Below are 27,361 nucleotides of genomic sequence, written 5' to 3'. Positions count from 1 at the left end.
TCAATGTGATGTTTCGGCAGCCCAGAATGTGAATGGTGTTGAAAGTCTATCATTCTTCGTGCCTCATGGTTCAGGAGTTTAAGAAAACATAATTCCACCATTAAAGTTACTGATCTTTGAAATACACTCTTCATTCAAACTACATACATCCCCAGTCCCTTTTTTGACATTTAAGGACCTCCCAGAGTTTGTTGTTGAACTCTGTCGAAATCTTACTTCAAAAGCAATAAAATTCCAAACATTAATAAAATATTGATTAAAGTATTAAGCAGATTTTGTAAATTCACCTCCAGCAGAAATCTTTGTGAATAAGACCGTTAGCTTTGAACACCAAGACAGAAATATTAGTTAGTTGGATATCGGTTACAGACAGTGCACTGCAATCATGCACTGTATACAATGTACAGTGAAAGCTATGTACTGTATGTTCTACCCATCATTTTATAGAATGTACTTGATAAATGCAACCTCAAAGCTGATTGGTTACCATGGGCAACTTCTCCACTCTCTTCACTGCTTCATACATCTACACCAGTCACTGAAAATAACTAGGACTAGTTTCTACAAACTATATATAGCAACTTAGTCGTCACTGGTTGCCCCATTTATTTACAAGCAACAAAAATGATATAAAAAAGTTCCACTCTTATTTTCATCCCTTTAACTTTGCATACTCTTAGCCAAGTACAAACATACACTGATAACAAGAAGGGTGCTTCTTATAGTAGAGTACTCTATTCCCGCTGATGTGATCATCAGCAATAGAAAGAGCATACATAGAGACATGTTGACACTACGTAGTAAAGCGGTCTGCTCGGAGGATCTGAATTCCCATGTGGTTAGGGAGTTGGCTGCAATTAGTCCCTGGCATATGCAAGAGTACATATTGAGCTTCATTAATGAAAGGAAAAATTCTAAAAGTAAGATAAACTTTGTGATATACACTGCTAGATGATGTATCCAAAACATTTTTAATTTGGGCATACATCAAGCAGTGATTTAATAAAAACATATGGTAAGAAAACACTCTTGCTGGTAATATGCAACTGCTGATCCTAGAAAAAAAGTGTAATATATTAAGTGGACTCACAAAAAACAAAAGTAAAATGGCAGCAGAACACAAGTTTTGAAATGACGCTAAACACAAGGCAGGCTAAGTCTGTATATAATCTTTATTGGTCGGTTATAGATCTTGTTCAAGGCCTGTGCGAGATGACATTGAGTAGAGATTGTTCAAATACATCCATGTTCTTAGCTCTCTTCCTCTGCAAGTAGAAAAGCATGGAATTAGAACACTAATTCTGCACATAATATTGGTGTGCTATGTGTTATTGCTCATCAGGTACAAGTGATAACTACAATTACAGCATTAGCAGAATTAAATAATAAAAAATAAAAAAAAACACACTAAAGAATAAACTGCTGTGGTGCTAATGATCGCCTATCAAACGGATCAGTGTTTCTTACAGTCTATAGTACTTCCCCCATCAGGAAACAGAGCATGCACCCTAGTATTAATGATAGGTCTTGAAGCTGACACATACAATCTGGAGGATGTAGCTAACTGTACTGGAGGCAGAATATAGAACATGATGAACAGGGTACTGTTTTGCTAAAGCCCTCATTACAAAGATTCCTTATGAAGGCAATAGTTTTCATGCTGTCAATTTGTGACACCCATCAATTGTAGCCATTTGCAGAGCGTAATTAATGGATGTTATAACACTTTAAATGGCCATTTATTAACGTTCATCAATAAGCACTAAAATCGCAGCAACCGAAAAGCAATTTTTATCCCCTTAGTACAGTTAGACAATTACATTTTATTAATGGCTATGGTTTTAGTAAAGATATGGAATCCAATGTTAATAAATGACCCTCAGTACTAACTGTAAATACTCCAGTCCTATAGTATTTTTAAAAATCTATAAGCCCATCCTAAATGATAAAAAGATTAAATCGGCATCCATCCCTTTTATAGCCTTGCGCGCGTGTGTGTGTGTGTGTGTGTGTGTGTACACATATATATTGATTTTTGCTGTAGGAAGAAAATGTGATTGGTAAAATGTAAATGCGCTGCTGTTTGTACCTTCCACTTCCTCCTCCTCTTCCTCATCATCATCGTCGTCATCCTCATCTGAGCTAAATGTGCCATCAGGCAGGCTGTATACCCGAATAACTTGCTGTTAGAGAGAAACAGTTCAAGAGACTGTAGATGAATATAGCTAACATGGAGCAACACAATAAGAATGGTCTGTGCAAGGAGCACAGTAATGTACATTTTACAATCCTGAGATAGGAGAAATGGCTCATTAATGTAGGAATAATTAGGGGTCAGAACAATCTTTTATCTGTGTTTTGTTAAGAGCCATTTCACGCCATAGATTTTCTTACAATCACAGAGAAAGGACCTGAGGTGTGGCTCTCAAAGCCTATCTAGCTAGGATCCAATGCTTATACAATATCCGCTAACAGGTTGGGCTTGAAATCCCGGTTGTCGGGATGCCGCTGTTCAGAATACCAACAGCGGCATCCCGACAGCCAGAATCCCAACACCCATAAGAACGGTTGGTATTTTCCCAACCCATACTCTAACCCTCCTTCCCCGGTGTGGAAAAAGGGACTGTTTTCAACGCGACTGTAAAACAAAGAAACCAAAAACCTCATATAGACCTGCCATTTGTTGTAGTTACCCATACACAGTTAAGGGGGTATCCACTACGCGACATGAAAGTCTGAACGTCCAGCGTTCAGACCTTCAGGTCGCAGAGGTGTGGTGCCCACACTGAACGGTGTTCACTGAACGTCATTCAGTGAATGAGCTAGACCTTCTATCCCTGAACATGCCGAACCTGACGAGTTTCGTCAGGTTGACGGGCATGTTCATTCGATAGTCGGAGAGGGCAAGGACCCAGCGTGCACGCGCATCGCTGGTCCTTGCCAGCTATCCATTACACGACTTTGTGAACTATGTGACCAAAATCTCCTGGTTTTGGTCGGATTGTTCACAAAGTTGGGTATTGGATAGGCCCCTTTATTGTAATGGAATGGGCCAGTAGTCCCTCTACAGATTATCTTTAAGAACAAGGGTGAGCAATAAGGGCCCACCAGCTGCTGTAAAACTACACGTCCCATATAAAACTGCTGGGGGGGATGCTGGGATGTGTAGTTCAACATCAGTTGGAGGGCTGCTTATTGCCCACCCCTAATTTAGAACAACCTCAAAACATGGCCTGCTGGGGATAATAATTCTCTGTTCACGAAAGCCCCCTCCTAACTAAAATATATATAGCCTGCCCAGAACCTAGAGACCAGTTACTGCAGCAATGTCTGCACTCACCTTATTGGGGTCCTTCAAGATCAGGTATTTGCCTTCGTCCAGCTTCATGCAAATGTCAACCACACAGCGCAAGATTCCCCAGGCATTCTCCATGCTCAAGTTAATTTGGTTGGCAAACTCATTGGGCTTGAACTGCTGAGTGCCAAGGACTACATGGCGAGATGAATCCTTTACATGGTAGCGGGACACATACCTTAAAGAAATAGAAAAAATAAATAAAAAAAATTAAAACCCACAATGTTTTATTTTCCATAGGTCAGCATTAAAGATTTAAAGAGTGCTTAGTAGATGAACATCTTTGGGGAAACTCACCCCAATTTAAGGTACTCTGACCCAGCCAGCAAAGCACAGCAAGTCCATCTGGCCAATTTGTAGCTGTTATTCTTCAGCTCCGTGGCAATCACTGCTCCCCTCTGGGAGTCCAGCTTCTGCCTCCAGTCCACCCCATTGCAGTGCTGGACCAGATGAATGGAAATGTGTCAGCAATACCCCACAATGCTATCGTGATTTGCATAGTAAATTGCAGGAATTCTAATAACGGCTTCACTTACTCTGGAGTCCCACTCATTTAGGGTCTTGATATTTATAAAGGACACCTCTGCGTTTGCACCAGTCATCACTCCATCGTGTTCACACCGCACCACCAAATCAATGTCATCTCCAAGTTTCCACCGCCGGTACCTGTAAATAGTACGGAGAGAATGAAGCCAGGCGATCCCCTTTAGAGGCAACTTTATATATTCTTCCAGAAGTAATGCCAGTGCATAGAATAGATTTTTAAATATTGTGATTTGAGATTCCAAATCTTTTCACCAGTATTCCATAATAAAAATCAGGTTTAATGGAGCATACACACGGTCAGATTTGTCAGATGAACGATTTTAACGATTTTTGACTGCATTAAAATGAATGGAATCATCCAAGTCTGACTGCAAACACATCAGATGTCAGATATCGTTATCTGACCTTCGGGAACGCGCATCGTTCATCTGACAGAACTGTAAGGCCTGGAATGGTTACAAACAGAATCCAGTATTTATAAACAGCTATGGCAGCTCCTGAGAACGACATGCATAATGGGAGCACGCCTCCCACTGCAAAAGACAAAAGAGATGGTAGTAGGAACTGCTGGAAGGTGCGACTAGGGTAAGTGTAAGGGCAGGGAGATGGCAGAGTCCCTTCAACCTGGCATTCGCCAAATCTAAAATACAATATATAACAGGTGAATTTAGCTGACTGGACATAGTGCTTCTCAAATGAGGCACCGTGCTTGCTGCAGCAGTGTGGTGGAAACTTACCTATACGCGACAGAGGCCACCTCATTTTTGTCCACATCATCTTCTATAAAGGGGTTTGGGTTGGGAAATTTGTACTTTTCTTTGCCCTGTGAAAGGAAATCAGCATTAAGAGAGAAGATTCAGTAACGAGGTCTGAAACTTGGTGCTCCTGAGACAAGGACCATGAGGACAGATACTTTCTGCAGAAAACATTTAACGAAGCTTGGACTGTAAATACCACGTCAAGTATCTCAAATACTCAGTGTAAGGGAAGCTTTACATACACATTGGTGAACGTTATTAGTGGTTCCAACACATCAGACAACTTTATATTTTGGATTTAGTGGTCCGTTTGAAGAAGCACTACATTTCTGGTCACTGGCTGGAGAACAGGGGTGTGTGGCCTAGTGCCAGTGACTGCAGATTCCAATTGGTCCTCCTGAACCCACCAATATATTCAGCCGGGCTGTGAGACTAAACACAGACACATAAAATGACTAGCTATGATGGGACGTTTTACTCTAGGTTTTGGAATATCTGAAATATTTATGACAACTTTGACACCAGAAGCATAACATTCCACTAGAGATCGGGAATATTACCAGGCATAATCCAGCAGACATTCGGCTCCATGTACAGAATACCTTCTAGAGATAGATATTTACTGGCTGGAAGTATACAATCATATGACAAAGACATGGAGAACCACTTGCCATAACACGTTTTGTGGTGCAAGAGGACATCTTACTGGGTCACTGCTGCTAGGTTGGCTGGCTGCGCTGGGTTTCAATTGCCTTTTGTGCCATGTTATTAAATAAACACTAGAAAGCATATTTTTAGCCCTCAAACAATGGTTATACTCCCATCAAACCCACCATTTGTAGACACTGCTGGGAGAAGTTGTGGTTGATGTATGTGGCCTCCATGGCCAGATTTCTGGGAGAGTTTAAGGAGTTGACCTCATCCTGCGGGGGCTCATTGGCCGTTTCACTGACTGTCAGCAGATCTACAGACATAAAAGGAAGTGACAGGAAGGACTTAATACGACAGTAAATACAATTGTTTGGCCAGCTAAGGACTGCTAACATTTCAGTCCACAAAAAGAGGGAGTTCTAAATATATCCTATCCATATCCGTTAAATATGGTACCAATAAAACAAAGATCATGATTCTCACCAAAATCAGAGTTGTCTCTCTTGTCAAAGAAAATCTTGGATCCCACTCTTTGGACTACAATGTCCCAAGAGTTGACTGAACGGGTGCAGCACATGAGGGTGGCAAGAATTGCATCAGTGGCAAAAACATTGCCCTGGGTCTTAGCCAGCTGTGGACGGACAAAATAAATACATTACGTCAAACATAAGAGAAGGATAATTCAGATCTGGAGGGATTACAATGAAATAGATGGTCAGGGTAAAAATATAAAATGCCGGTTCTCACCTTTCGGATAACTGGGTCATCTGTTGTAGTCACAGTGTGGAAGATCCTCTTAATGCTTTTCAATGGTCTTTCATTTCTTGTGGTGATTCGATCAAAAGCTTTGTCATAATATTCTATGCTTCCGCAGCACTCTCTGGCATTGGGAGAAAAAAAAAATAAAAATAAAATAAATATTCCAAAACTAAGCAATATTAACAGCCAATTATATTACAATATGCATATATATATATATATATATATATATATATATATATATATATATATATATACACACACACACACACACGAGGTCTTTAAGCGACTGACGTAGGAAGCGTGAATGTAGTAGTAAAGTGCTACATAAAACATATGATATAAAATAATAATTTATTAAATAAGACAACACTGGTATATAAACAGACTATTTGAGTCTTATTGCTATGATGCCCTTTCTTTGAGAGGGGCTCAATAAGTGCATCAGGTGAGGTTTTCAAAAGTGCAAATAAATATTTTTCATAAAAATTAGCCTTATATGAAATTTATAAAAAAATACATCAGTTGTAAGAATTTAAAAAACACAGAGGAATCCACAGAAAATTTGCACCCTGTACACAGGTTCATTTACTATCTTTTATATATGATATGTGGCTGTTCGGCTTAAAAAGGAAATGAACCACGAATTTCAAAGCTATGTCCATTAAAAAAATTTAAATAATTGTTGCATGCAGCCCAGTAATGACACTACAAGCATGCCAGATAGGCTATGCAATGATATGATTTAAGTAATAATTATCCGTTATTTAGCAGCTGTTGATAGATCTCTGTGTATAGCTGGGTACACTCCATATGATGGTGCGACCCAGCGATGGTGCAATGCGATGTAGAGATAAATCATGCGCACCGTACACTGCACGATTCGAAATACGATAGTGTAATGTATCGTTACATGCTGCATGTAACTGCACCACTTTGCTCATTGCATTGTCCCATTTGATGGACCATCGGGAATGACAGATTGGGTATACACACTATGCGATGTGTACAATATACTGTTCCGTTCCGTTTCGGAACTATACAACATACGATACACTGTATACCCAGCCTAAGGCAGTGCACGTTTTACTTATCTTTATACATGAAAATTTTACTTTCAGCGACCTGTAGACTAAGTTTTTATTTACAAGAAGATATTCCCTGTAAATTGGGGGCTTACATACAAAACAGATTAATCCCACCCGCCTTGTCCCTGAAACATGGAAGTGTTCATTTTATGTACGTCTAATGCCAATAGGATACTATCCCACACATATATACTTATACCAAACTTGTATCCGACAACACAAAGGGGAGGAGTGATCACTATGAAATACATATATACCTCTGATTACATTTACACATCTCACACAACATAAATACTGGTTGTAATGAAGTCAGACATTACCCTGCCCTACTCAGGTTCCTGATGCAACTATTTTCGATGTTCAACAATGTATGAATGGGGAAGCATTATAGTGTCACTCACATGTCTACTGGGTCAGACACCTCGAGATATCGCATTTTCATCAGCCGGGGGAAATCCATTTCTTCTTTCACCTCCCAGTCACTGCGCACCTCTACAGAGGAATCTCTCGGTTTCAGCTGGGCCTATAGGAGACAGTGGGTCAAAACACGAAAACGCCAATATGCATCAAAAATAGAAAATGAATAAGCACATACCTGAGATTTTTGGTCCCACTTTTGACGTACACCAAACTGTTTTTGGAATTTTTTCTGGAGTCTCAGACGATCCCTGTAACATTGTTGAATAGATTTGTCATTTTGTGGCAATGGAGAACTACCATACACTAACCCATTCCAAGCATACACTGCCTACAACCACTTAATCGCCTGCACATGTTCTCCCAAATCTCCACTCACCTCTCCTTTTGCTTGGCACTCTTAGGTAATGTCTGCATGTTGAACTGGAGCATATTCCTTCTGTCTTTATCGCGACGCAGATTCCTCTGCAAGTAAAAGATTAAAATAAACATCAACATAAAATTTAAATAATTGTCCAACAAAGAACCATTTAAAATCATCCTCTATTGTGATGAAACTTAAAACTTTAACGTAAACCACCAGACTCTCTCTTCACTACCAGCAAAAGAGTTTCCTTCAGTGCCTACCCCGCAATCTTTACCCATTATTACCGGTAATATAAAAGCTCACAAAAACATCTTGCATTACTGTTATATTACCTGGGCAAAGCGTAGCCTATTCCTCTGGTAAGCGGTTTTTTGCATCTTGGTGGTGTCCACCAGCTGGAAGCTGGTCTCATCCTCCTCATGGAAATATGCATACTGACTGCCGCCACCAAACTGGGAAGAGTACTTATCTGGAAAGATGATCATTTAATTACTACTTCTTATCTTTCATTTATTTGGTACTAACATATCCAGTGCATCGTACAGGAACAAATATAAAGGTATGAACAAACAATACAATATAAAGAAACAAAACAAAACTATACATGAGAGACATTGAGAGTGCAGGGTGAGAACCAAGCGGGTGAAAGACCTTACAGTCTAGGGCAAGGGTATACAACATTCGGCCCAGTAGCTGCGGTAGAGGAATTGGTATGATTTACCGCAGGACCCATGCACGGCTGTTGGCATTCCAACAGCGGCATCCCGGCAGAGGAGGAAATCCCAATCGTCCAAGGTAAGTGTATACTAACCTATTTCTACCCCCTATCCCTCCCTTAGGGGTGCCTAAACCTAACCCCCCTCTTCCCCGCCGCCTAAACCTAAGTCCCCCGGGGAGGTGCCTAACCCTAACCCTCCCTTCCCCTAGCCTAAACCTAACCTCCCGGGGGGGGGCCTGTGCCTAACCCTAAGTCCACCTCGGGAACCCTAAACCTAACCCCCCCACCCCCCAGCAGCTATCCGCGCTCGGCGTCCCTTTGATCGGGATGCCGGGCTCCCGGCGTATGTCTAATGACAGGCGCCTGTCTTTAGACCCTTGTCGGGATGAGACAGTCGGAAAGCCGGCTGTTGGGGATTTGGTCCACCGGCTTCCCGACTGCATATCGCTGTGGAACTACACATCCCAGCATGCCCTATCAGTTTTGCCATTAGATGTGTAGTCCCGCAGCAGAGCCACATGTTGATTTCCCTAATCTAGGGGACTGCAGACTTATTTCAACAAACTACAACAAACTAAGCCCTAGGTATGTGTGTTATGTAAGCTTGCGAGCAGGGCCTTCATACCTATATATCTGTCTGTTATTACCCAGTTTTGTTCTATCAATGTTTACAATTGTAAAGCGCAATGGAATATGCTGCGCTATATAAGAAACTCTTAATAATTAAAATGGTCACAAGTCATCTATTCCAGAATAGGATTTTCCTGCTCCATATTGGATGTCCTAATAATCAGAAAAATCTATAACGAATAGTAAACGCATATTTCCTACGACTACTCAAACTAATTACATAGAAACTACCTGGTGCAGTGTTACCATATTTGTCATTGGTATAAAACTAAATAAAGTGACTCCTGGTGAGAATAGCAGCATGGGAGCCCGCTCCCCATCCCCCACCTCTATCCCATTTATTTTTATTAACCAATTTGTACAGAATAAAACAGACATTGCTTTATAATGAATATATGAGAGACAACAGTTTCCTTCCCATAACAGTTTATACAATGATTATGTTTCCAGCCCTGAATTTGTGTATACTGCAGTACTGAGACACACTGAGCTGACTCTCCGTAAGTGTGAGGCTAATATGGAAAAACTTATACTTACTGGTATATCGCTTGTCCTGATAGGTGGCGCCCGTCCAGTCTGCAACCTTATCAACAAAAACAAGAAGTACACACCCTATTATTCCAGCTAACAGCTGTAGAAGAATGCAAGTTACCGCATACCCCATGTAGATATAACAGGCTATTGTGCAAAGCAGGGGAATATATTTTCACTTCTTTTTCTATGTCCTAAAACAAGGGCACAAATGCAGTCAGACTCATATAAACTATGTGATACATGTAGAAAACAAGGCACCTTTCCCAATCGATCTCCTTTGCTGAAGGGTTGGTAAGGCATGTCCTTAAATTGATCAGGTACAGCACATGGACCCCAGCCCAGGGGGTTGTCATTTATCACGGGAGCCTGAAATTTAGCCATTATGAGAGACCTGAGGGAAAAAATAAATAAAAATAAAATAAGTTCTTATTACACTAAACTATCCACTACTAATATATGTAATGTATTCTCTTACATTACAGGTTGAGTCTCCCATATCCAAAATGCTTGGGACCAGAGGTATTTTGGATAACGGAATAGTCCGTATTTTGGAATAATTTCCTACCATAATGAAATATCTTGGGAATAGGACCCAAATATACACACAGAATGCATTTATGTGTTATATACACCTTATACACACAGCCTGCAGGTCATTTTATACAATATACTCAATTTTGTGGTTCAAACAGTTTGTGAACAGATATTAAATTCATTTATGTTTCATATACACACTGCCTGAAGGTAATTTTATACAATATGTCGAATAATTTGTGCCTTAGACAACGATTGTGTACATTGAATCATCAAAAATCCAAAAGGTATCTCAGTCATGCCAAAAAAAATTCCGTATTTCGGAATATTTGGATATGGGAGACTCAACCTGTAACAAGTTATATATTACTGTAAGTGTGTTGTACAACATTATTTATATAACTAAACACACAATCAAAGAAAAAGGTTTGGTCAATCTATAGATTGTAAGCTTGCGAGCAGGGCCCTCTTACCCCTATGTCTGTCAGTTATTATCCAGTCTTGTTTTACTACTTCTTGTTCCCAAAAGTATAGTGCACAGAATTTGCTGGCACTATATAAGCAATTGTTAATAATAATCCCCCATCAGTTTGTTTTGTGACTATTTGAATAACCCAAGATAGCTACAGGTATGAAATCCATTCATTCTGCTTGACCACTGGTCATCAGATACCCACATGGGGGAAGCCGATGGACGGAATCCCGACCGTCGGCTTCCCGACTGTATAATCCCGGCAAGGGTCAACCGACGCCTGTCATTTTCCCTACGCTGGGTGCCAAAAACCCTGCTTGCCGATCGATGGTAAGCCAGGCGCGGAAAGCTGCGTGGGGGGGCTTTTGGAGTCAAGGTATTCGATTTAGGATTCCCGAGGGGGGGACGACTTAGGGTTAGGCACCCCCGGGAGGTCAGGTTTAGGCTAGGGGAAGGGAGGGTTAGGCACCCCCGGGACAGCTCACACGGACAGCTAGATTGGACAAATTCACACAGCTGAAGGAAGTTCCACACAAAGGATTAGAAGCAGCAGCAGAATATTCCACAAAGAATATTTTTTGCTGATTAACCTTAAACACACACACACACACACACAGACACACACAAAAACCCTCCTGAGACCCTTTTGGTGTCCCAAGCCCATCATCTTTTTGATCTCCACTCACCCCACTGTTACATCTGCCTTTTAAACTTTGCCATTCAACAACTCTTATCCACCCAACATCACTGCTCCACTAGGAAGACACTACAGCACCCTGCCACTCTCCATCTATAAATATCTGCACTGCTGATTCTACCACTTAGGGCAGTATTCAATTTGAGGCGAAAAGTCTTTATCGGCGATAATTTATCGCCAATGACGTCATTTTCGCCTATTTCAATTATCCCCGTATTCAATTACATTGACTTTTTGCCAGTGCAAAAAGTCAATGTAAAAAAAAACGGGGATAATAAAGAATGGTTCCAAAGCATCCTCCAAGAGCAACTTCTCCCAACCATCCAAGAACAGTTTGGTGAGGTACAATGCCTTTTCCAGCATGATGGAGCACCTTGCCATATGGCAAAAGTGATAACTAAGTGACTCGGGGAACAAAAAAAAAAAAAAAGAAATTATGGGTCCATGGCCAGGAAACTCCCCAGACCTTAATCCCATTGAGAATTTGTGGTCAATCCCCAGGATGAGGATGGACAAACAAACACCCACAAATGCTGACAAACTCCAAGCATTGATTAGGCAAGAATGGGCGGCCATCAGTTAGTATGTGGCCCAGAATTTGATTGACAGCATGCCAGGGAGAATTGCAGAGGTCTTGAAAAAGAAGGGTCAACACTGCAAATATCGACACTCTGCATAAACTTAATGTAATTGTCAATAAAAGCCTTTGACACTTATGAAATGCTTGTAATGTTACTTCAGTATACCAAAGTAACATCTGACAAACAGATCTAACAACACTGAAGCAGCAAACTTTGTGAAAACCAATACTTCTGTCATTCTCAAAACTTTTGGCCACGGCTGTACATAGGGGCCCAAGTATAAGTGTGCACAGTTCCTGTGTACATGGGAACCCATGTATTAATCAGTGTGTATACGTGTACATAATGGCACCGTGCCTGTGTACATAGGGGCCATGTATTAGTGTGCACAGTGCCTGTGTACATAGGGGCCATGTATTAGTGTGCACAGTGCCTGTGTACATAGGGGCCATGTATTAGTGTGCACAGTGCCTGTGTACATAGGGGCCATGTATTAGTGTGCACAGTGCCTGTGTACATAGGGGCCCATGTATTAGTGTGCACAGTGCCTGTGTACATAGGGGCCCATGTATTAGTGTGCACAGTGCCTGTGTACATAGGGGCCCATGTATTAGTGTGCACAGTGCCTGTGTACATAGGGGCCCATGTATTAGTGTGCACAGTGCCTGTGTACATAGGGGCCCATGTATTAGTGTGCACAGTGCCTGTGTACATAGGGGCCCATGTATTAGTGTGCACAGTGCCTGTGTACATAGGGGCCCATGTATTAGTGTGCACAGTGCCTGTGTACATAGGGGCCCATGTATTAGTGTGCACAGTGCCTGTGTACATAGGGGCCCATGTATTAGTGTGCACAGTGCCTGTGTACATAGGGGCCCATGTATTAGTGTGCACAGTGCCTGTGTACATAGGGGCCCATGTATTAGTGTGCACAGTGCCTGTGTACATAGGGGCCCATGTATTAGTGTGCACAGTGCCTGTGTACATAGGGGCCCATGTATTAGTGTGCACAGTGCCTGTGTACATAGGGGCCCATGTATTAGTGTGCACAGTGCCTGTGTACATAGGGGCCCATGTATTAGTGTGCACAGTGCCTGTGTACATAGGGGCCCATGTATTAGTGTGCACAGTGCCTGTGTACATAGGGGCCCATGTATTAGTATGCACAGTGCCTGTGTACATAGGGGCCCATGTAATAATCAGTGTGCACAGTGCCTGTGTACATAGGGGCCCATGTAATAATCAGTGTGCACAGTGCCTGTGTACATAGGGGCCCATGTAATAATCAGTGTGCACAGCACCTGCATACATAGGGGCCCATGTAATAATCAGTGTGCACAGTGCCTATGTACAGAAGGGCCAATGTATTAGCATGCACAGTGCCCGTGTACATAAGGGCCCATGAATTTATCAGTGTAGGGGCCCATGTATTAGCATACACAAGGCCTGTGTACAGAAGGGCCAATGTATTAGCATGCACAGTGCCCGTGTACATAAGGGCCCATGAATTTATCAGTGTAGGGGCCCATGTATTAACATGCACAAGGCCTGTGTACATAAGGGCCCATGTTGTTATCAGTGTGCACAGTGCCTGTGTACATAGGGGCCCATGCATTAATCATTGTGGACAGTGCCTGTATAGCCTCTGTAGGAGCTCTGAGATCTGCCTTACTCTCTCTTAGTCACGGTGCAGGTTACAGAGCTGCACCTGGTTGCCTCTCTCTGGGTTAATACGCGCCTGTTACCAGGACACGTCCCCGATAACATATCCGGGAGCTCCAGACATGGCGTTCAGCTGCTTACTTACAGCAGGGCCCATGGTCCCTAATGCGTATTTCCAGGGACCTAACACCAATATCCCTCGTATGCACTCAGCCTGACCCCTCCCACCGTGCCCGGTACCCTCTTACCTGTTCTCACAGGTCTTTTAAGCGGATGGCAACGGATTCCTCCCAGGCCGACCACCAGCCTGCTCGCTGCTGGTACCGGCTTTTTGCTGGGTAAAGCAAAGGAAGACCGATTTACGTCACCAAGGCCAAGCTGCCAGTACTGTCGCAAAATAGCCGTATGAGAACTTGCCAGGAGTGTCGTAGAGAGGACGCCACGACGTTATGTCATTACCATAAAGTTTGTGTTCGTATAGAAGTCGGGGAGAGCAGGCAGCACAACTACCATCGAGTTTTGGATACGTGTCTGTGTGATGGGAGGACCGCAGCCTCTCCGCTGTACTGAGTGTGACTGAGCAATGCATGTGACGTACAGAGTGCAGCGTCCAGTCTGTGGGCTGTGGTGGCTGACACCTCGCAAACAGGGCTTACTGATGTATGGCAGGGATTTATACACTACCACTATCTATATATCATTTATCGGCGTCGAGTGTCTTCAAAATCGCATTAATTAACCCCAGAACCATATAGAGCGTAAAGGACTGACCTGTTATATTGTGTTTGTGACCTGCAAAATACTCTATAGTAACCGCGGCCTACGGATTCGGGACCGGTGATTGCAACAGAGCTAGTGAATGCCGCATACAAGAGATCTAGTAGTAACAGCGTATAAGAGCCAGTGATGGCAGCATGGATGCAGGAGCTAGGTCTAGTGATGACAGCATGAATGAAAGATCAAGTGATGGCTTCATATGGGATTTAGGGGTCTATTTACTAAGCAGTGTTAGGAGATAGTGAAAAGTGATAAGGTACCAGCCAATCAGCTCCTAACTGTCATCTCACAGACGAGGCTGAAGTTAGCTTCTTATTCGGCCAGCTTATTCACTTTTTATTCGAGCTCCAGCTTTTTATTCATTTTCCAGCTTCTTATTCAGAACATGTTATATTAAAACATTTTTATCAAATAGAATCAATAAGTTTACGTTGAATAAACAAAATATGGTATGTATTACAAAAATTTAAATTGCATTTTGCTTGGCCCACAAAGCTTTTGGGCATAAAATTGGCTGGTAAAGTCGGCACAGGACAAGATTTTCTATATTTGAATAAGCTGTAGTTGTGCAAGGGTTAAAGAGCCTTGGGCAACAAATTTGACACTTGGAATCCACAGATGGGGGTCACTTACATATGAACCACTTGCAATTGGCCTTGCCAAACAAGCTTTTGGCCATGAAATTGGGTGGTAAAGTGGGCACAGGGACCAGATTTTCTAAATTTGAATAAGTAGTTGTGCAAGGGTTAACTAGCCTTGGGCAACAAATTTGACACTTGGAATCCACAGAGGGGGGGTCACTTACATATGACCCACTTGCAATTGGCCTTGCCCAACAAGGTTTGGGGCATGAAATAGGGCATTAAAGTGGGCATAGGCACCAATTAATAAATTTGAATAAAATCTGGTGCCCATTATACCACCCAATGTCATGCCCAAAAGCTTGTTTGGCAAGGCCAATTGCAAATGGGTTATATGTAAGTGACCCTCCTGTGTGGATTCCAAGTGTCAAGTTAGTTGCCCAAGGCTAGTTAACCCTTGCACAACTACAGCTACTTATTCAAATATAGAAAATCTGGTCCCTGTGCCCACTTTACCACCCTATTTCATGCCCAAAAGCTTTGTGGGCCAAGCTTTTGGGCTTGAAATTTGTGTAATAGATACCATATTTTGTTTATTCCATGTAAGCTTATTGATTCTATTTGATAAAAATGTTTTAATATAACATGTTCTGAATAAGAAGCTACAAAATGAATAAGAAGCTGGAGCTCGAATAAGAAGCTGACTTCAGCCTCGTATCTCACAGGCTGTGTTTGAAAAATGACAGTTGGGAGCTGATTGGCTGGCACCTTATCACTTTTCACTCTGTCTCCTAACACTGCTTAGTAACTAGACCCCTTAGTGGTAGTAGCATAGGGCAGAGGTTCACAAACGATGCCATTACAGTCCATGCTTGAGCATGGCTGACCTAGGGGCCTATTCATCATACCTAAAAATTTGATAGAGGTAATTAGGTTTAGAACTCGCATGAATTCATCATTCCTCCTCTCCATAACTATTCTGAAAAGCTGTAATTTTTGTGATGACAGCTTTCGGGAAATAGATAGTTTTCCCTCTACACTAACTTACCGCAGCTGTAATCCGTGCTGCGCATGCGCTATTACATCTGTAAAACCAGCGCATGCGCATCACTACCTACAGCTGCGGACAACTCTGCACATGCATCCTGGACTTTAATGGCGGAGTCTGGAAACCTCTGGCCCAGGGGATATAGTGATGGCAGCATATGGAACCTAATGCAGGCAGCATACATGCAGAATTTAGGAAATAACCTTTGGTGCTTAAATTAAAGACATATATATTTAACCCTGCGTCAGGCGCACCTCTGGGACTCCCGGGTTCAGGCGTAGTGCGCCAGTTATAAAATCGTCATTAGCACCTAATTAACTCAATTCTAATGTTCTTAAAGTGATCAGTGACCTTCATTAGGATGTACAAAGAGAGAATATATGGAAATCTTATTCACAAAACCACATTTATTAACCTTAAAGCAAGTAAAACAAAAAATACAAAATGTGAAGAGGCGCAGTGTGCCTAAGAGGCCGCCCTGGACAAACCTACATATTTCCGCAAAATACCCACAACCTTTGTAATTTTCATTCATAAAATGAGCAAATACACAAAATTGTGAGAAAATAAAAAGAAATACGTACCTTCAAAAATCGAACGAGTTCGGGTGCAGTGAGCCTGAGAGGCCAGGAAGGTCACTACTGCACTTCACGCAGGCGACGGGAAAACTGACTAGGGGGATTTCAACAGCACCTAGAGATAGGAAGGTACTAGGAGGGCCCGGCCCCTGTGCCCCTGTCACGGCTTGGCGTGCGCTTGGACCCGGAGTGGAGTCGGATATGGAATGAGGACTTGTTTGCTGGTACTTGAAGGCAGCCGGCCTTAGGGGAGTATGACTCATGAAGCAGTGGCACGCGACGGGATCAGAACCAGGCTGCGAGACACTGGCAGAACCTAGAGACCCGGGGTAGGCTGGGTATAGCAGGTAGACGGGATCAGGAGACAGGTAGTAACAGGAGCAAACTGCACCAAGGCTGAGAGGGGAGTCTGCAGAAACACACTGGTACTGACACTTTAAATGAGCGAAGGAGCACAGAGAACTAGCTCACAGCATACGCTGTGATAGACGTTGCACTGGCAACTAAAGAGCCTCTGGACAGCCCTTTAGTACCCTCAGGTAGTGCAGGATTGGTTGCTAGCCTCCCCAGCCCAGACTGAACCTGATTGGCCAGAAAAGACATGTGACCCAAATCCAAGATGGCCGCGCCCAGTGGTCACAGCATGGAAGCTCTGCCAGTCTCAGCCCCTCTCACCTGCCTCCAGATGGAAGCCCTTGGTCTGCGGAGACTCACAGCACCCAGCGCTATTCTCCAGGAACCTGCACCTCTGCTGGAAACACCATGCCACAGCGCCCGGAGCGGTAAGCGCCGCGATCTCAACAGCCTGTCACCCCTGGTCGTGACAGCCCCCTTGCGGTGCCTGCGTGGAGAGCGAGAACAGCTTTGTGGGACTTGACGCAGGGTTAATTGAGCAGCTACCATAACTGAAGTATGATAGTATCCGTATAGACACATACATATAGCAAAAACAAGGAGTGGCTGCGCATCAATAAAAAAATATATATATAAGCAGTATTGAAATGTTTAAACCAAATTGAATCATCCATAGATCACAAATTCACACACACACACACACACACACACACACACACACACACACACACACACACACACACACACACACACACTCTCATCCTAATGTGCGTCACTCCAAGCATAAATAGCACATCATAAGACAGCTTTTGTAACGAGTCAACGTTTCCATGCCCAAAACAGCTGCATTTTCATCAGGACATATAATGTTATATATATATATATATATATATATATAGATATATATATATATATATATACTGTATATATAAATATATATAGATATATATATCTGTATAAAAAGTATATATATATGCAGCATGTTTGATCCCTTAACACGGGTGGGGAACCTTTTATTTGATGAGGGCCATTTTGATATACAGTATATAAAAAAAATTGCGGGCCCGGTTCAAGCCACGCCCCCTCCGGATGGGGTGTCACACGGGGGCGAGGCCACAATTGCTGGTGTTTACTGCAATGCCCAGAGCATCCTGAGGATGTTCCTGGGAGTTGTAAGGTGGCACTGCTGCATAGATTCTGGCTGCAGGGTGTCATTGGAGGCACCCTGCTAGCCAGATGAGGCTAGCAGAAAAAAGCTCTGAGGGCCAGACAAAATGATTCCGCGGGCCTTATACGGCCTCCGGGCCTGAGGTTCCCCATCCCTGCCTTAATACGATAGGCTAAAAGCATATATTTAATTGTAGCAATTTCACTGTTTGCTCATAGGGCCCAATTCAGACCCGCTTGCTAGGATGCGTTCGGACGCAGGCTGCCGATGTTTGCATTCTGCGCATGCGTATGCATCGCAGCGCGCTTGCGCGAACCAGCCCATGCGATCGCAAAGCGCTCGCTCGCTGCGACTAGCCACCTCGCTCGAATGAGTGACAGGAGAACTGTTTGTGGGTGGTGACAGGTTGGTCACTGGAAACGGGGGAGTGGTGGTGCGAACGCAGGCGTGCCTGAGCATCTTAACGCCTTTTCAGAGGCGTGCATAATTAAGATGCAGCGTCATAGTACACATGACATGGTTGTTTTACACACTGAAGCACTCGCAGTGCTTGCTGTAGGGTATGGTCAACCACAATACTGCGTTCGCTTCCGATGGTACTCGATGTTACCGATGGTACATTCTGGAGATGACGTGCATAAGTGGGCGTCTTAAGACAGGCTGGTGGGCGTCTGCATGCACGCCGCGATCGCACAGCCGCGCTGTGCAAACGCGGATTTGCATACTTTCGCTGCGTGCGAACACATCTAGCGAGCGAGTCTGAATCGAGCCCATAGTTCTTAGAATAGGAACATAGTATAGTCCTTTGTGCTGGCAAATATTCACAAACGTTAAAATTGGAAATATGTCCCGAGAGCAGAATCTGGATGTGAGCAGAATGTCAGAAAAAAAGGCACATTCTGACGATATAGAGACTGAGGGCCTGATTCAGACCCACTCGCGAGCGGCTGTCCGCTCGCAAGTGGGTCGATGGTCTGCACTGCGCATGCGCACGACGGAGGGAGCTCCGGCGTGCGCATGCGCGAGACGCGACGAGCGAAGGACTTTCCTTCGCTCGTAGTGTCTGATCAAAGGGGGCGTGCTGTCGATGTTGATTGACAGCACGCCCCCTTTGGTGGGCATGGGGCGTGCCTCCCAGACGGAGGCGTTCCCAAGGGAACGCCTACCATCAGAAGCCGGCCCCACTGACATCACTAGTGATGTCAGTGGGAGTGATTTTGGCTCTGATAGAGCCAAAATCACTCCAGGGCTTGCGGTTGAGAAACTCAACCGCAGGCTTCTACTCGCAGTGGCGATGGTCAAGACCATCGCAACCATCATCCTGCACGCTCATATATGCTGTGGGTGGTGACCCACAGCTATACGAGCGTCCAGGAGGACGCTCCATATTTAGGGAGGTGGGCCCTGATTCAGAGCGAGCGCTCTGGTCAGAGCGTCCGGCTCTCAATCAGGGCCAAAGATCACAGCATGGTGGAGGCAGTATGGGGAATCTTGAGATCTCAGCATGGAGAAGCTAGAGTTAAAAGCATACAGAATCTGTGTAATTCATGAATGTACCGGTTTAAATGGATAGTATGGTAAGGCTATATAGAATGCAGGAGCCAGAGATCGCAGCATGGAGAACCTAGTGACTGCAGCATACAGGGGCCAGCAATTGCAGTGACTGCAGTATATAGGAGCCAGGGGTTGCAGCATGGAGAACCTAGTGACTGCAGCATGCAAGAGCCAGCAATTGCAGCATGGAGAACCTAGTGACTGCACCATGCATGAGCCAGGGATCGCAGCACAGAGAACCTAATGACTGCAGCATGCAGGAGCCAGCGATAGCAGCATGGAGAACCTAGTAACCACTGCATGCATTAACCAGTTATCACAACATGGAGGACCTAGGGATTACAGCATGTATAAACCAGGGATCGTAGCATGCAGGAGCAATGAATCATAACATGCAGAACCTGGTGACCGCAGCATGCAGGAGTCAGGGATCACAGCATAGAGAACCTAGTGACTGCAGCATGCAGGAGCCAGCAATTACAGCATAGAGAACCTATTGACTGCAGCATACAGGAGCCAGGGATCGTATCATGGAGAACCTAGTGACTGCAGCATGCAGGAGCCAGCAATGACAGCATAGAGAACTTATTGACTGCAGCATACAGGAGACAGGGATCGCATCATGGAGAACCTAGTGACTGCAGCATGCAGGAGCCAGCAATTGCAGCATAGAGAATCTATTGACTGCAGCATACAGGAGCCAGGGATCACAGCATGGAGAACCTAGTGACTGCAGCATACAGGGGCCAGCGATTACAGCATAGAGAACCTAGTGACTGCAGCATACAGGAGCCAAGGATCACAGCATAGAGAACTTAGTGACTGCAGAAGCCAAGGATCACAGCATGGAGAACCTAGTGACTACAGCATATAGGGACTGCAGCATGGAGAACCTAGTGACTGTAGTATGCAGGAGCCAGGGATCGCAGCATGGAGAACCTAATGACTACAACATATAGGGACCGCAGCATGGAGAACCTAGAAAACACAGCATATAGGGACCGCAGCATGGAGAACCTAGTGACTGTAGCATGCAGGAGCCAGGGATCGCAGCATGGAGAACCTAGTGATTACAGCATATAGGGACCACAGCATGGAGAACCTAGTGACTACAGCATATAGGGACCACAGCATGGAGAACCTAGAAAACACAGCACGCAAAAGCTAGGGATAGCAGCACATTTATTTACTTGGATGTAGGTGGACTTCATTTAACTGGAGCAAATCCTGCTAAAGGGTGAAAAATTACACCTGGACATATACATACATAAAATATATATATATATATATATATATATATATATATATAATACATATTAAAAACAAAAATGTATAATAATACATGTAGACATAGCTTTGCATAACTGGATTAAGTATGCTAAAAACCACTTGTATGTAGAATAGTTCAGTTCACCAGACAGATTGCTTTAAATTGCTAGGCTCCGTCACTGGAGAAACGTCACAGGGTATAGAATATTCTGCAGCCTGTGCAGTCTCTTTCTAGTAAGAATATCCCACAATAGTTTGCAGTCAGAGAAAAGTGGCCTTTTGAATATTCTGGTCTGTGACGTGATAAATGAAGTCCTCCAGTGGAGAATGATGGTAAGTCCAATGTAGTGGGAAGCTCTTGTGTGAAAAGACTAAAGCGTTTCTCCGTCTACTGACAGCTTCATCAGAGGCAATCATTTTGTTTTTTGTGTCTCTTCAATAAGTGAGGCCGTGTTCATTACTGTGTGATATTACTTTTTTTTTTGCTTATGTGTAAACTTGTATACTGTAATACAGATGGTAAACCTGTAGGTGCTGCCTTGTAAGTTATTATTTATGGAATGTCCATTGTTTTTCTGAAACTGTCATAAGCAATCGCTAGGGAGACAACTACAGACTGTAAGGTACTGGCCAGTGTACTGAACAAATCTGTGATAGTGGATACTGGGAAGTTTAGAAACCATAATTTTGTTTCTATTTAGTGCTTGTTTTTAGGCATTTCATTGTTAATAATCTCCTATGGTAATTTTGTTAAAATCAAAACCAAAAAAATACCAGCAACAGCATGTTTAATACATATAAAAGACTAATAGTGCGTGGAGTTTGTCTGTTCTCCCCATGTGTACGTGCGTTTCCTCCAGGTGCTCCGGTTTCCTTCATCGACGATCCAGTCCAGGGTGATGTGCCTTTCAATCACATATCTACTTATGACTGGAGGGGTATAAGGGGCAATCTCATGTAGGCAGAAATCAGTGTCGGCATGCCAAGGGAACTTGTGGACCATTCAGAGTTTGGCATAAATATACCTGTTCCTGGGCGTATCTTTTGCACCCAGCATAGGCTGTTGCAGGTACTCTCTGATGACTAGCATCATACATAAGGTACACTTAGGGGGTGGGTGCGACACAAAATGGGTACAACCCGGACATGTGCATTTTTTTTGCATGCATGCATTGTTGGAGCAGATACACCTACTTTATGTGTAGGTGTATCTGCATGATGGGAACCTACACCATATTAGGCAGCAGGTGGTTTTAATGTTAAGGATGATGGGTATATGTTTGCTAGGAACATTATATAGTCTTGCACGTAATAAACTATGGTGGATGCCTCATAGCCCAAGCGTCACTTCAATGTCATGTTCATCATTTAATCTTCTCTTTACTGTCTTTCTTTCATAGACACAGAAAATCTGATACCAGTGGTGAGCCCGTTCACAGCCCACTTCAGTACCTCTTTGTGTTATTATTATTATCACATTTTATTTTTGTGTGTTTGCTAATTGTGTTGAAAAAAACACATTACTTGGACAAATATTAGCTTTGTGAATTGATCAGTTAAAGCTAGAAATCTCTATTTAACCTTTTCCTTATGTTACATTTTAGTTTTCAGTTTCATACCAGTATATTTTTTTATTCTGATGTATGTTATAGCTTTGATTGAGATAAGTATCTTTGGCCAGTAGTGTTTGATTTCGGGGCAGGTCCACAATAATCAGATGTGCCCTCCTAACCACACTTTCTCCAACGTAATAATGAGGTGAAGGGAAATGTGGTGATGTCTGCTCTGTATTGTAGACATTTTTTCTTGAGATGGGTACACACCTATACAATCCTTGGCTTTAACACCCGATATTGGATGATCGGGTTGACGATTGTATAGGTGTGTATGCTGTACAGTTGCAGGAGCGTTATCCGATAAATGGCTTTTAACTCCCCTACAACGGTCGGTATCAGGAGGTCGCATCTTATGTTCTGTTTAATATTTGTTGACCCGACTCTCGATCCCATAGAAGCCCGTACATACTGTGCTATGTCTGCACAGTGTGGACGGGCCTCGCAGGCACCTGATAGGGGATCAAGCTGGGTGCACACTGCACGGTTCTACGCGATCTGCCTCTGATCGAAAAGGTGTGTACCCAGCCTTATAGGGACAATTACAGTATTTAACAATTTGTAGACCTAATTCTAATAATTTCTGTCATCCTAGCTATGGTTATGGCTAGTTCTTACTACCAGGCATCACATATAAAATTATCTACCACTCCTATCAAAAGGTTCTAGACAGTGCCAAACAAACATATTTCCAATCTCTCATCTCTGCTCAAGCTTCTAACCTCAAGCGACTTTTTAATACATTGGAATCACTGCTTATCCCTCCCACACCCAACCCACCAGCTACTATCAGTGCATAAGATCTTGCTTCCCATTTCAAGGACAAGATCCAAAATTAGATGTTATGCTCATCCTCAGCCAACAACCTGCTCAATTCCTTTCCTGAACCCTCTGGCGCCCTCTCTTCATTTGATTCCACAAATGTTGATTAAGTATCAACAGTACACTATTCCCATTTTCCTAATCTACTACCTCACAAATCAGTAGACCTCTGTTTCCTGAGCTCATACCAATCTTAACTAAAATCTGTAATGTTTCTGTCTCTTCTTGTATATTTTCATCACTATTCAAGCATGCAGTAATTACTCCTATTCTGAAAACAACAGAAATCTGACCCTTACTCTCTCAAACTACTGTCCCATCTCACAGTTTCCATGCCCCTCCAACCTACAGTGAAACCCAGTGTCTCCTTTGTTTGGATTCCATTCCACAGATTGGTTCTTGTGCCTGCATATTAGCGTGGCTTGCATGCGATATCTTTTGGTTGGCCAGCATGGCCAAGCAGATGATATCATATGTGGCACTGTATAGTGTAATGAAGGTTGGAACGAGGTATTGTTCCATCGCTCATTACATCGCTCAGAGTGTACCGGCAATTTCCGCTGGCCCGGGGTGAAGGGTAATTACCCTGTCCATCGGCACGATTGCCGGTCGTTTATATTTGTACCTGGCCTTACTCCTAATTGAGCTTTCCACCTGTGGAGCTTCAGCTTATCCAAACCCCATGGAGCTACAGTCTACTGCCTCCTAGGCCTGCAGTGTGTCTTATACCAGATCCAGCTTGCTTAATTAGCTTCCAGCTCTGATCTGCTCTGCAGTACTACTACTCCCAGCAACACCAGTTCCAGCCTGGTTAATTCAGCTTCCAGCTTTGACCTGCGCTGCAGCACTTCTGCTCCCACAATACCAGTCCCAGCCTGGTTAATCCTGTTCCAGCGTTGGGCTGTTCTGCAGCACTACTGTTTCCAGCTTAGCTGGTTCCAGCCTAGCCAGGCCCGATCCGGCATCCAGTACAGCTGGTCCCAGCCTGACACCCAGCCTAGTCTGTCTTCCCCCGGCATCTTGCCTGGCCAGTCCCAGCCCAGCATCCAGCCTAGCCAGTCCCAGTCAGGTTACCTCCCAGTTCCAGTTCGGCTTCAGTACCAATTCCAGTCTGGTCACCTCTTTGTTCTAGTCTGGCTCCAATATCAATCCCAGTCCGGTCATATCCCAGTTCCAGGCCAGCACCAATATTGGTACCAGTCCGGTCACCTTCTGGTTCCAGTCCGGCTTCAACACCAGTTCCAGTTCGGTCACCTCATGGTTCCAGCCCGGTTATCTTATTAAAGAACTTTCCTAATTGTCTCCTTTAGTTCTCCACTACAGTTTAAGCCCTACATATTCAGAGATATCATTCATTTCAGCTTCAATACAGCCCAGTGGTCCCAGTTTCTGTGCCCACAAACAAAGCCCAGTTTCCTGACAACGGTCTGTGTTACTGAATGTCTTTATACCATTTCATCCATTTTCATCTCGACACGTCTTTCCAAAACAGAATTAATAATATTTCCACTGACTAATAGTATTTACCAACCTGATATGTCTCACTGTTGATAACTCGACAATCATCCCTAGCCCACAGGAATCCTTGACTCTACTGTCCTTTGTTCCCCACATTCAATCTGTTTCCAAATCCTGTTACATACATCTAAAAAACATCCAGAATACGTTCATATCTTACACGAGTCACTGCAAAAATTCTTAATTTATGCACGTAATCTCCTGCACTGATTATTGCAATAGTCATATTACTGCACTTTCTCAAAAAAGACTTTCACCACTACAATCCATTTTGAATGCAGCTGGGAGGCTGATCACCCTTGCTAACCATTTCTCGATCACCCTTGCTAACCGTTTCTCGTCTGCTGCTCTGCTCTGTCAGTCCCTCCATTGGTTACCTGTATTCTACCGAATTCAATATAAAATACATTTACTTATACATAAGGCTATTAACCAAACTACACCAACATATATCTCTTTGAATATCGAAAAATATCTCCCAGCTTGACTTCTCCGATCAGCACAAGATCTGCGTCTCTCAAGCACTCTCAACCACACTTACCTGCTCCCATTCATGGTTACAGAACATTTTTCTGACTGCACCCACTCTGAGGAATGCCCTCATACGCACAATAAGATTTTCCTCTAGTCTCCAAACCTTCAAGCGTTCCCTGAAAACTCACCTCATGGCAAGCTTATCAAATTACAGATTCACCCACATAACCTCCATAAGCTATCCTCCCCAATTGCATCTCCTCTATACAGTCCACACATAACTGTACATATTTTGTCTTTCTTTACTCCTGAGCTCCGGAATCCGGCTCCCCCCACGGGCACTATGGGAGAGACGTCATGACGTCTCCCCCATAACTACGAGGAGCGGCAGCAGCCGGAGCTCACTCCTGAGCTTCGGCGTCCGGTTCCCCCCACGGGCACTATGGAAGAGACGTCATGACGTCTCTCCCATAGTTCCAAAGAGCAGCGGACGGCAGCGGACGCAGGATCGGGGCTTAAGGTAAGTATTCTGTTTTGCTTTGTGTTTTTTTTGTGATTTTGCACGGCTCTATTACAGGGGGCTTACTACTGGGAGCACTTTTACAAGGGGCTTACTACTGGGGGAACTATTACAGGGGGCTTACTACTGGGGGCACTTTTACAAGGGGCTTACTACTGGGGGCACTTTTACAAGGGGCTTATTTCTGGGGGCACTATTACAGGGGGCTTACTACTGGGGGCACTATTACAGGGGGCTTACTACTGGGGGCACTTTTACAAGGGGCCTACTACAGGGGGTTTACTACTGGGGGCACTTTTACAAGGGGCTTACTACTGGGGGCACTTTTACAAGGGGCAATTTTACAGGGGGCATACTACTGGGGGTACTTTTACAGGGGGCTTGCTACTGGGAGCACATATACAAGGCGCTTACTATTAGGGGCACTTTTACAAGGGGCAATTTTACAGGGGGCTTACTACTGGGGGCACTTTTACAGGAGGCTTACTACTGGGGGCAATTTTACAGGGGGCTTACTACTGGAGGGACTTTTACAAGGGGCAATTTTACAGGGGCACTACTACTGGGGGCTCTATTACAGGGGCCTTACTACTGGGGGCAATTTTACAGGGGGCATTACTAATGGGGGAAATTTTACAGGAGCATTACTGCTGGGGGCACTACTACTGGGGGCACTAATACAGGAAGCATTACTTTTGGGGGCACTATTACAGGGGCTGGTATGGGCATGTTGCAGAATCTGATGTCCATTAAAGAGGCATGTATGGTGATTTGATGGCATGTGGGGAGGTTGAGGGGCACTGAAAGGGCATGTGTGGTAGTCTATACAAGCCTTCATATATTTTGATGGCTCCTAGATTTTACAAAAATTTGTCGAGCCCTGGTATAAGTAACACCCCTTTCAAACATACAGCAAAAACACGTTTATTTTTTTTGCTGTGAACGCGCATCGACATTTGCTATATGTGAACAGCAACGAGCCGAATCGAAGTTCCGGATCCACGAACCTGCTCTGTACCAGGGTCAGACTGAGACCTGGGAATTTGCTGGTTTGATAGACCAGTGTATTTACCGGGTCTTATATCTGAAAGGGGTATAACTGTTTATAAATAATAAATAAATCTGCATGTAGGCCGACACATTACATTGGGACAGGTACTGTAGTACTTTGCTGGTAATGTAACAAATAGCTCCTTTCTTTTGTCAGGAATTGGAGCAGAGGTGTTTGGAATTGGTAATGAGCCTTACTATTCCCCACTGTACTTTTGTCTATCCAGTAGGCTAAATGTAATAGCCAAGGTGGTTTAGCGTTTAAC

The 27,361-nt window shown here is 43.8% G+C and overlaps 1 protein-coding gene across 1 annotated transcript; it reads right to left on the bottom strand.

Moving 5' to 3' along the window:
- Positions 1-1,154: 1,154 nt before the first annotated feature.
- EIF3D (eukaryotic translation initiation factor 3 subunit D) lies at positions 1,155-14,180 on the bottom strand. Its single transcript, XM_088456905.1, has 16 exons — positions 14,018-14,180; positions 10,082-10,214; positions 9,827-9,872; positions 8,274-8,410; positions 7,954-8,039; positions 7,753-7,825; positions 7,559-7,680; positions 6,058-6,190; positions 5,794-5,941; positions 5,493-5,623; positions 4,639-4,724; positions 3,892-4,021; positions 3,653-3,795; positions 3,341-3,533; positions 2,090-2,183; positions 1,155-1,265 (listed from the first exon to the last, which is right to left on the bottom strand). Exons 2-16 carry the CDS (start codon positions 10,202-10,204, stop codon positions 1,252-1,254), a joined length of 1,659 nt encoding a protein of 552 aa, XP_088313031.1. The 5' UTR covers positions 10,205-10,214; positions 14,018-14,180; the 3' UTR covers positions 1,155-1,251.
- Between the last annotated feature and the right edge of the window lie 13,181 nt (positions 14,181-27,361).

This window comes from Taudactylus pleione, unplaced genomic scaffold (assembly GCF_031769625.1).
Source record: "Taudactylus pleione unplaced genomic scaffold, aTauple2 ptg000726l, whole genome shotgun sequence".
In the NCBI taxonomy this organism is placed as follows: Eukaryota; Metazoa; Chordata; class Amphibia; order Anura; family Myobatrachidae; genus Taudactylus; species Taudactylus pleione.
This window is presented reverse-complemented; position numbering and strand designations above follow the sequence as displayed.

Coding starts and splice junctions, on each gene's coding strand:
- EIF3D (XM_088456905.1), bottom strand. CDS start 10,204: ATGGCTAAATTTCAGGCTCCCGTGATAAATGACAACCCCCTGGGCTGG. Junction 8,411..9,826: donor TCAGGACAAGCGATATACCA/GTAAGTATAAGT, acceptor TCATCTTTCCAG/ATAAGTACTCTTCCCAGTTT. Junction 8,040..8,273: donor ATAGGCTACGCTTTGCCCAG/GTAATATAACAG, acceptor TTTTACTTGCAG/AGGAATCTGCGTCGCGATAA.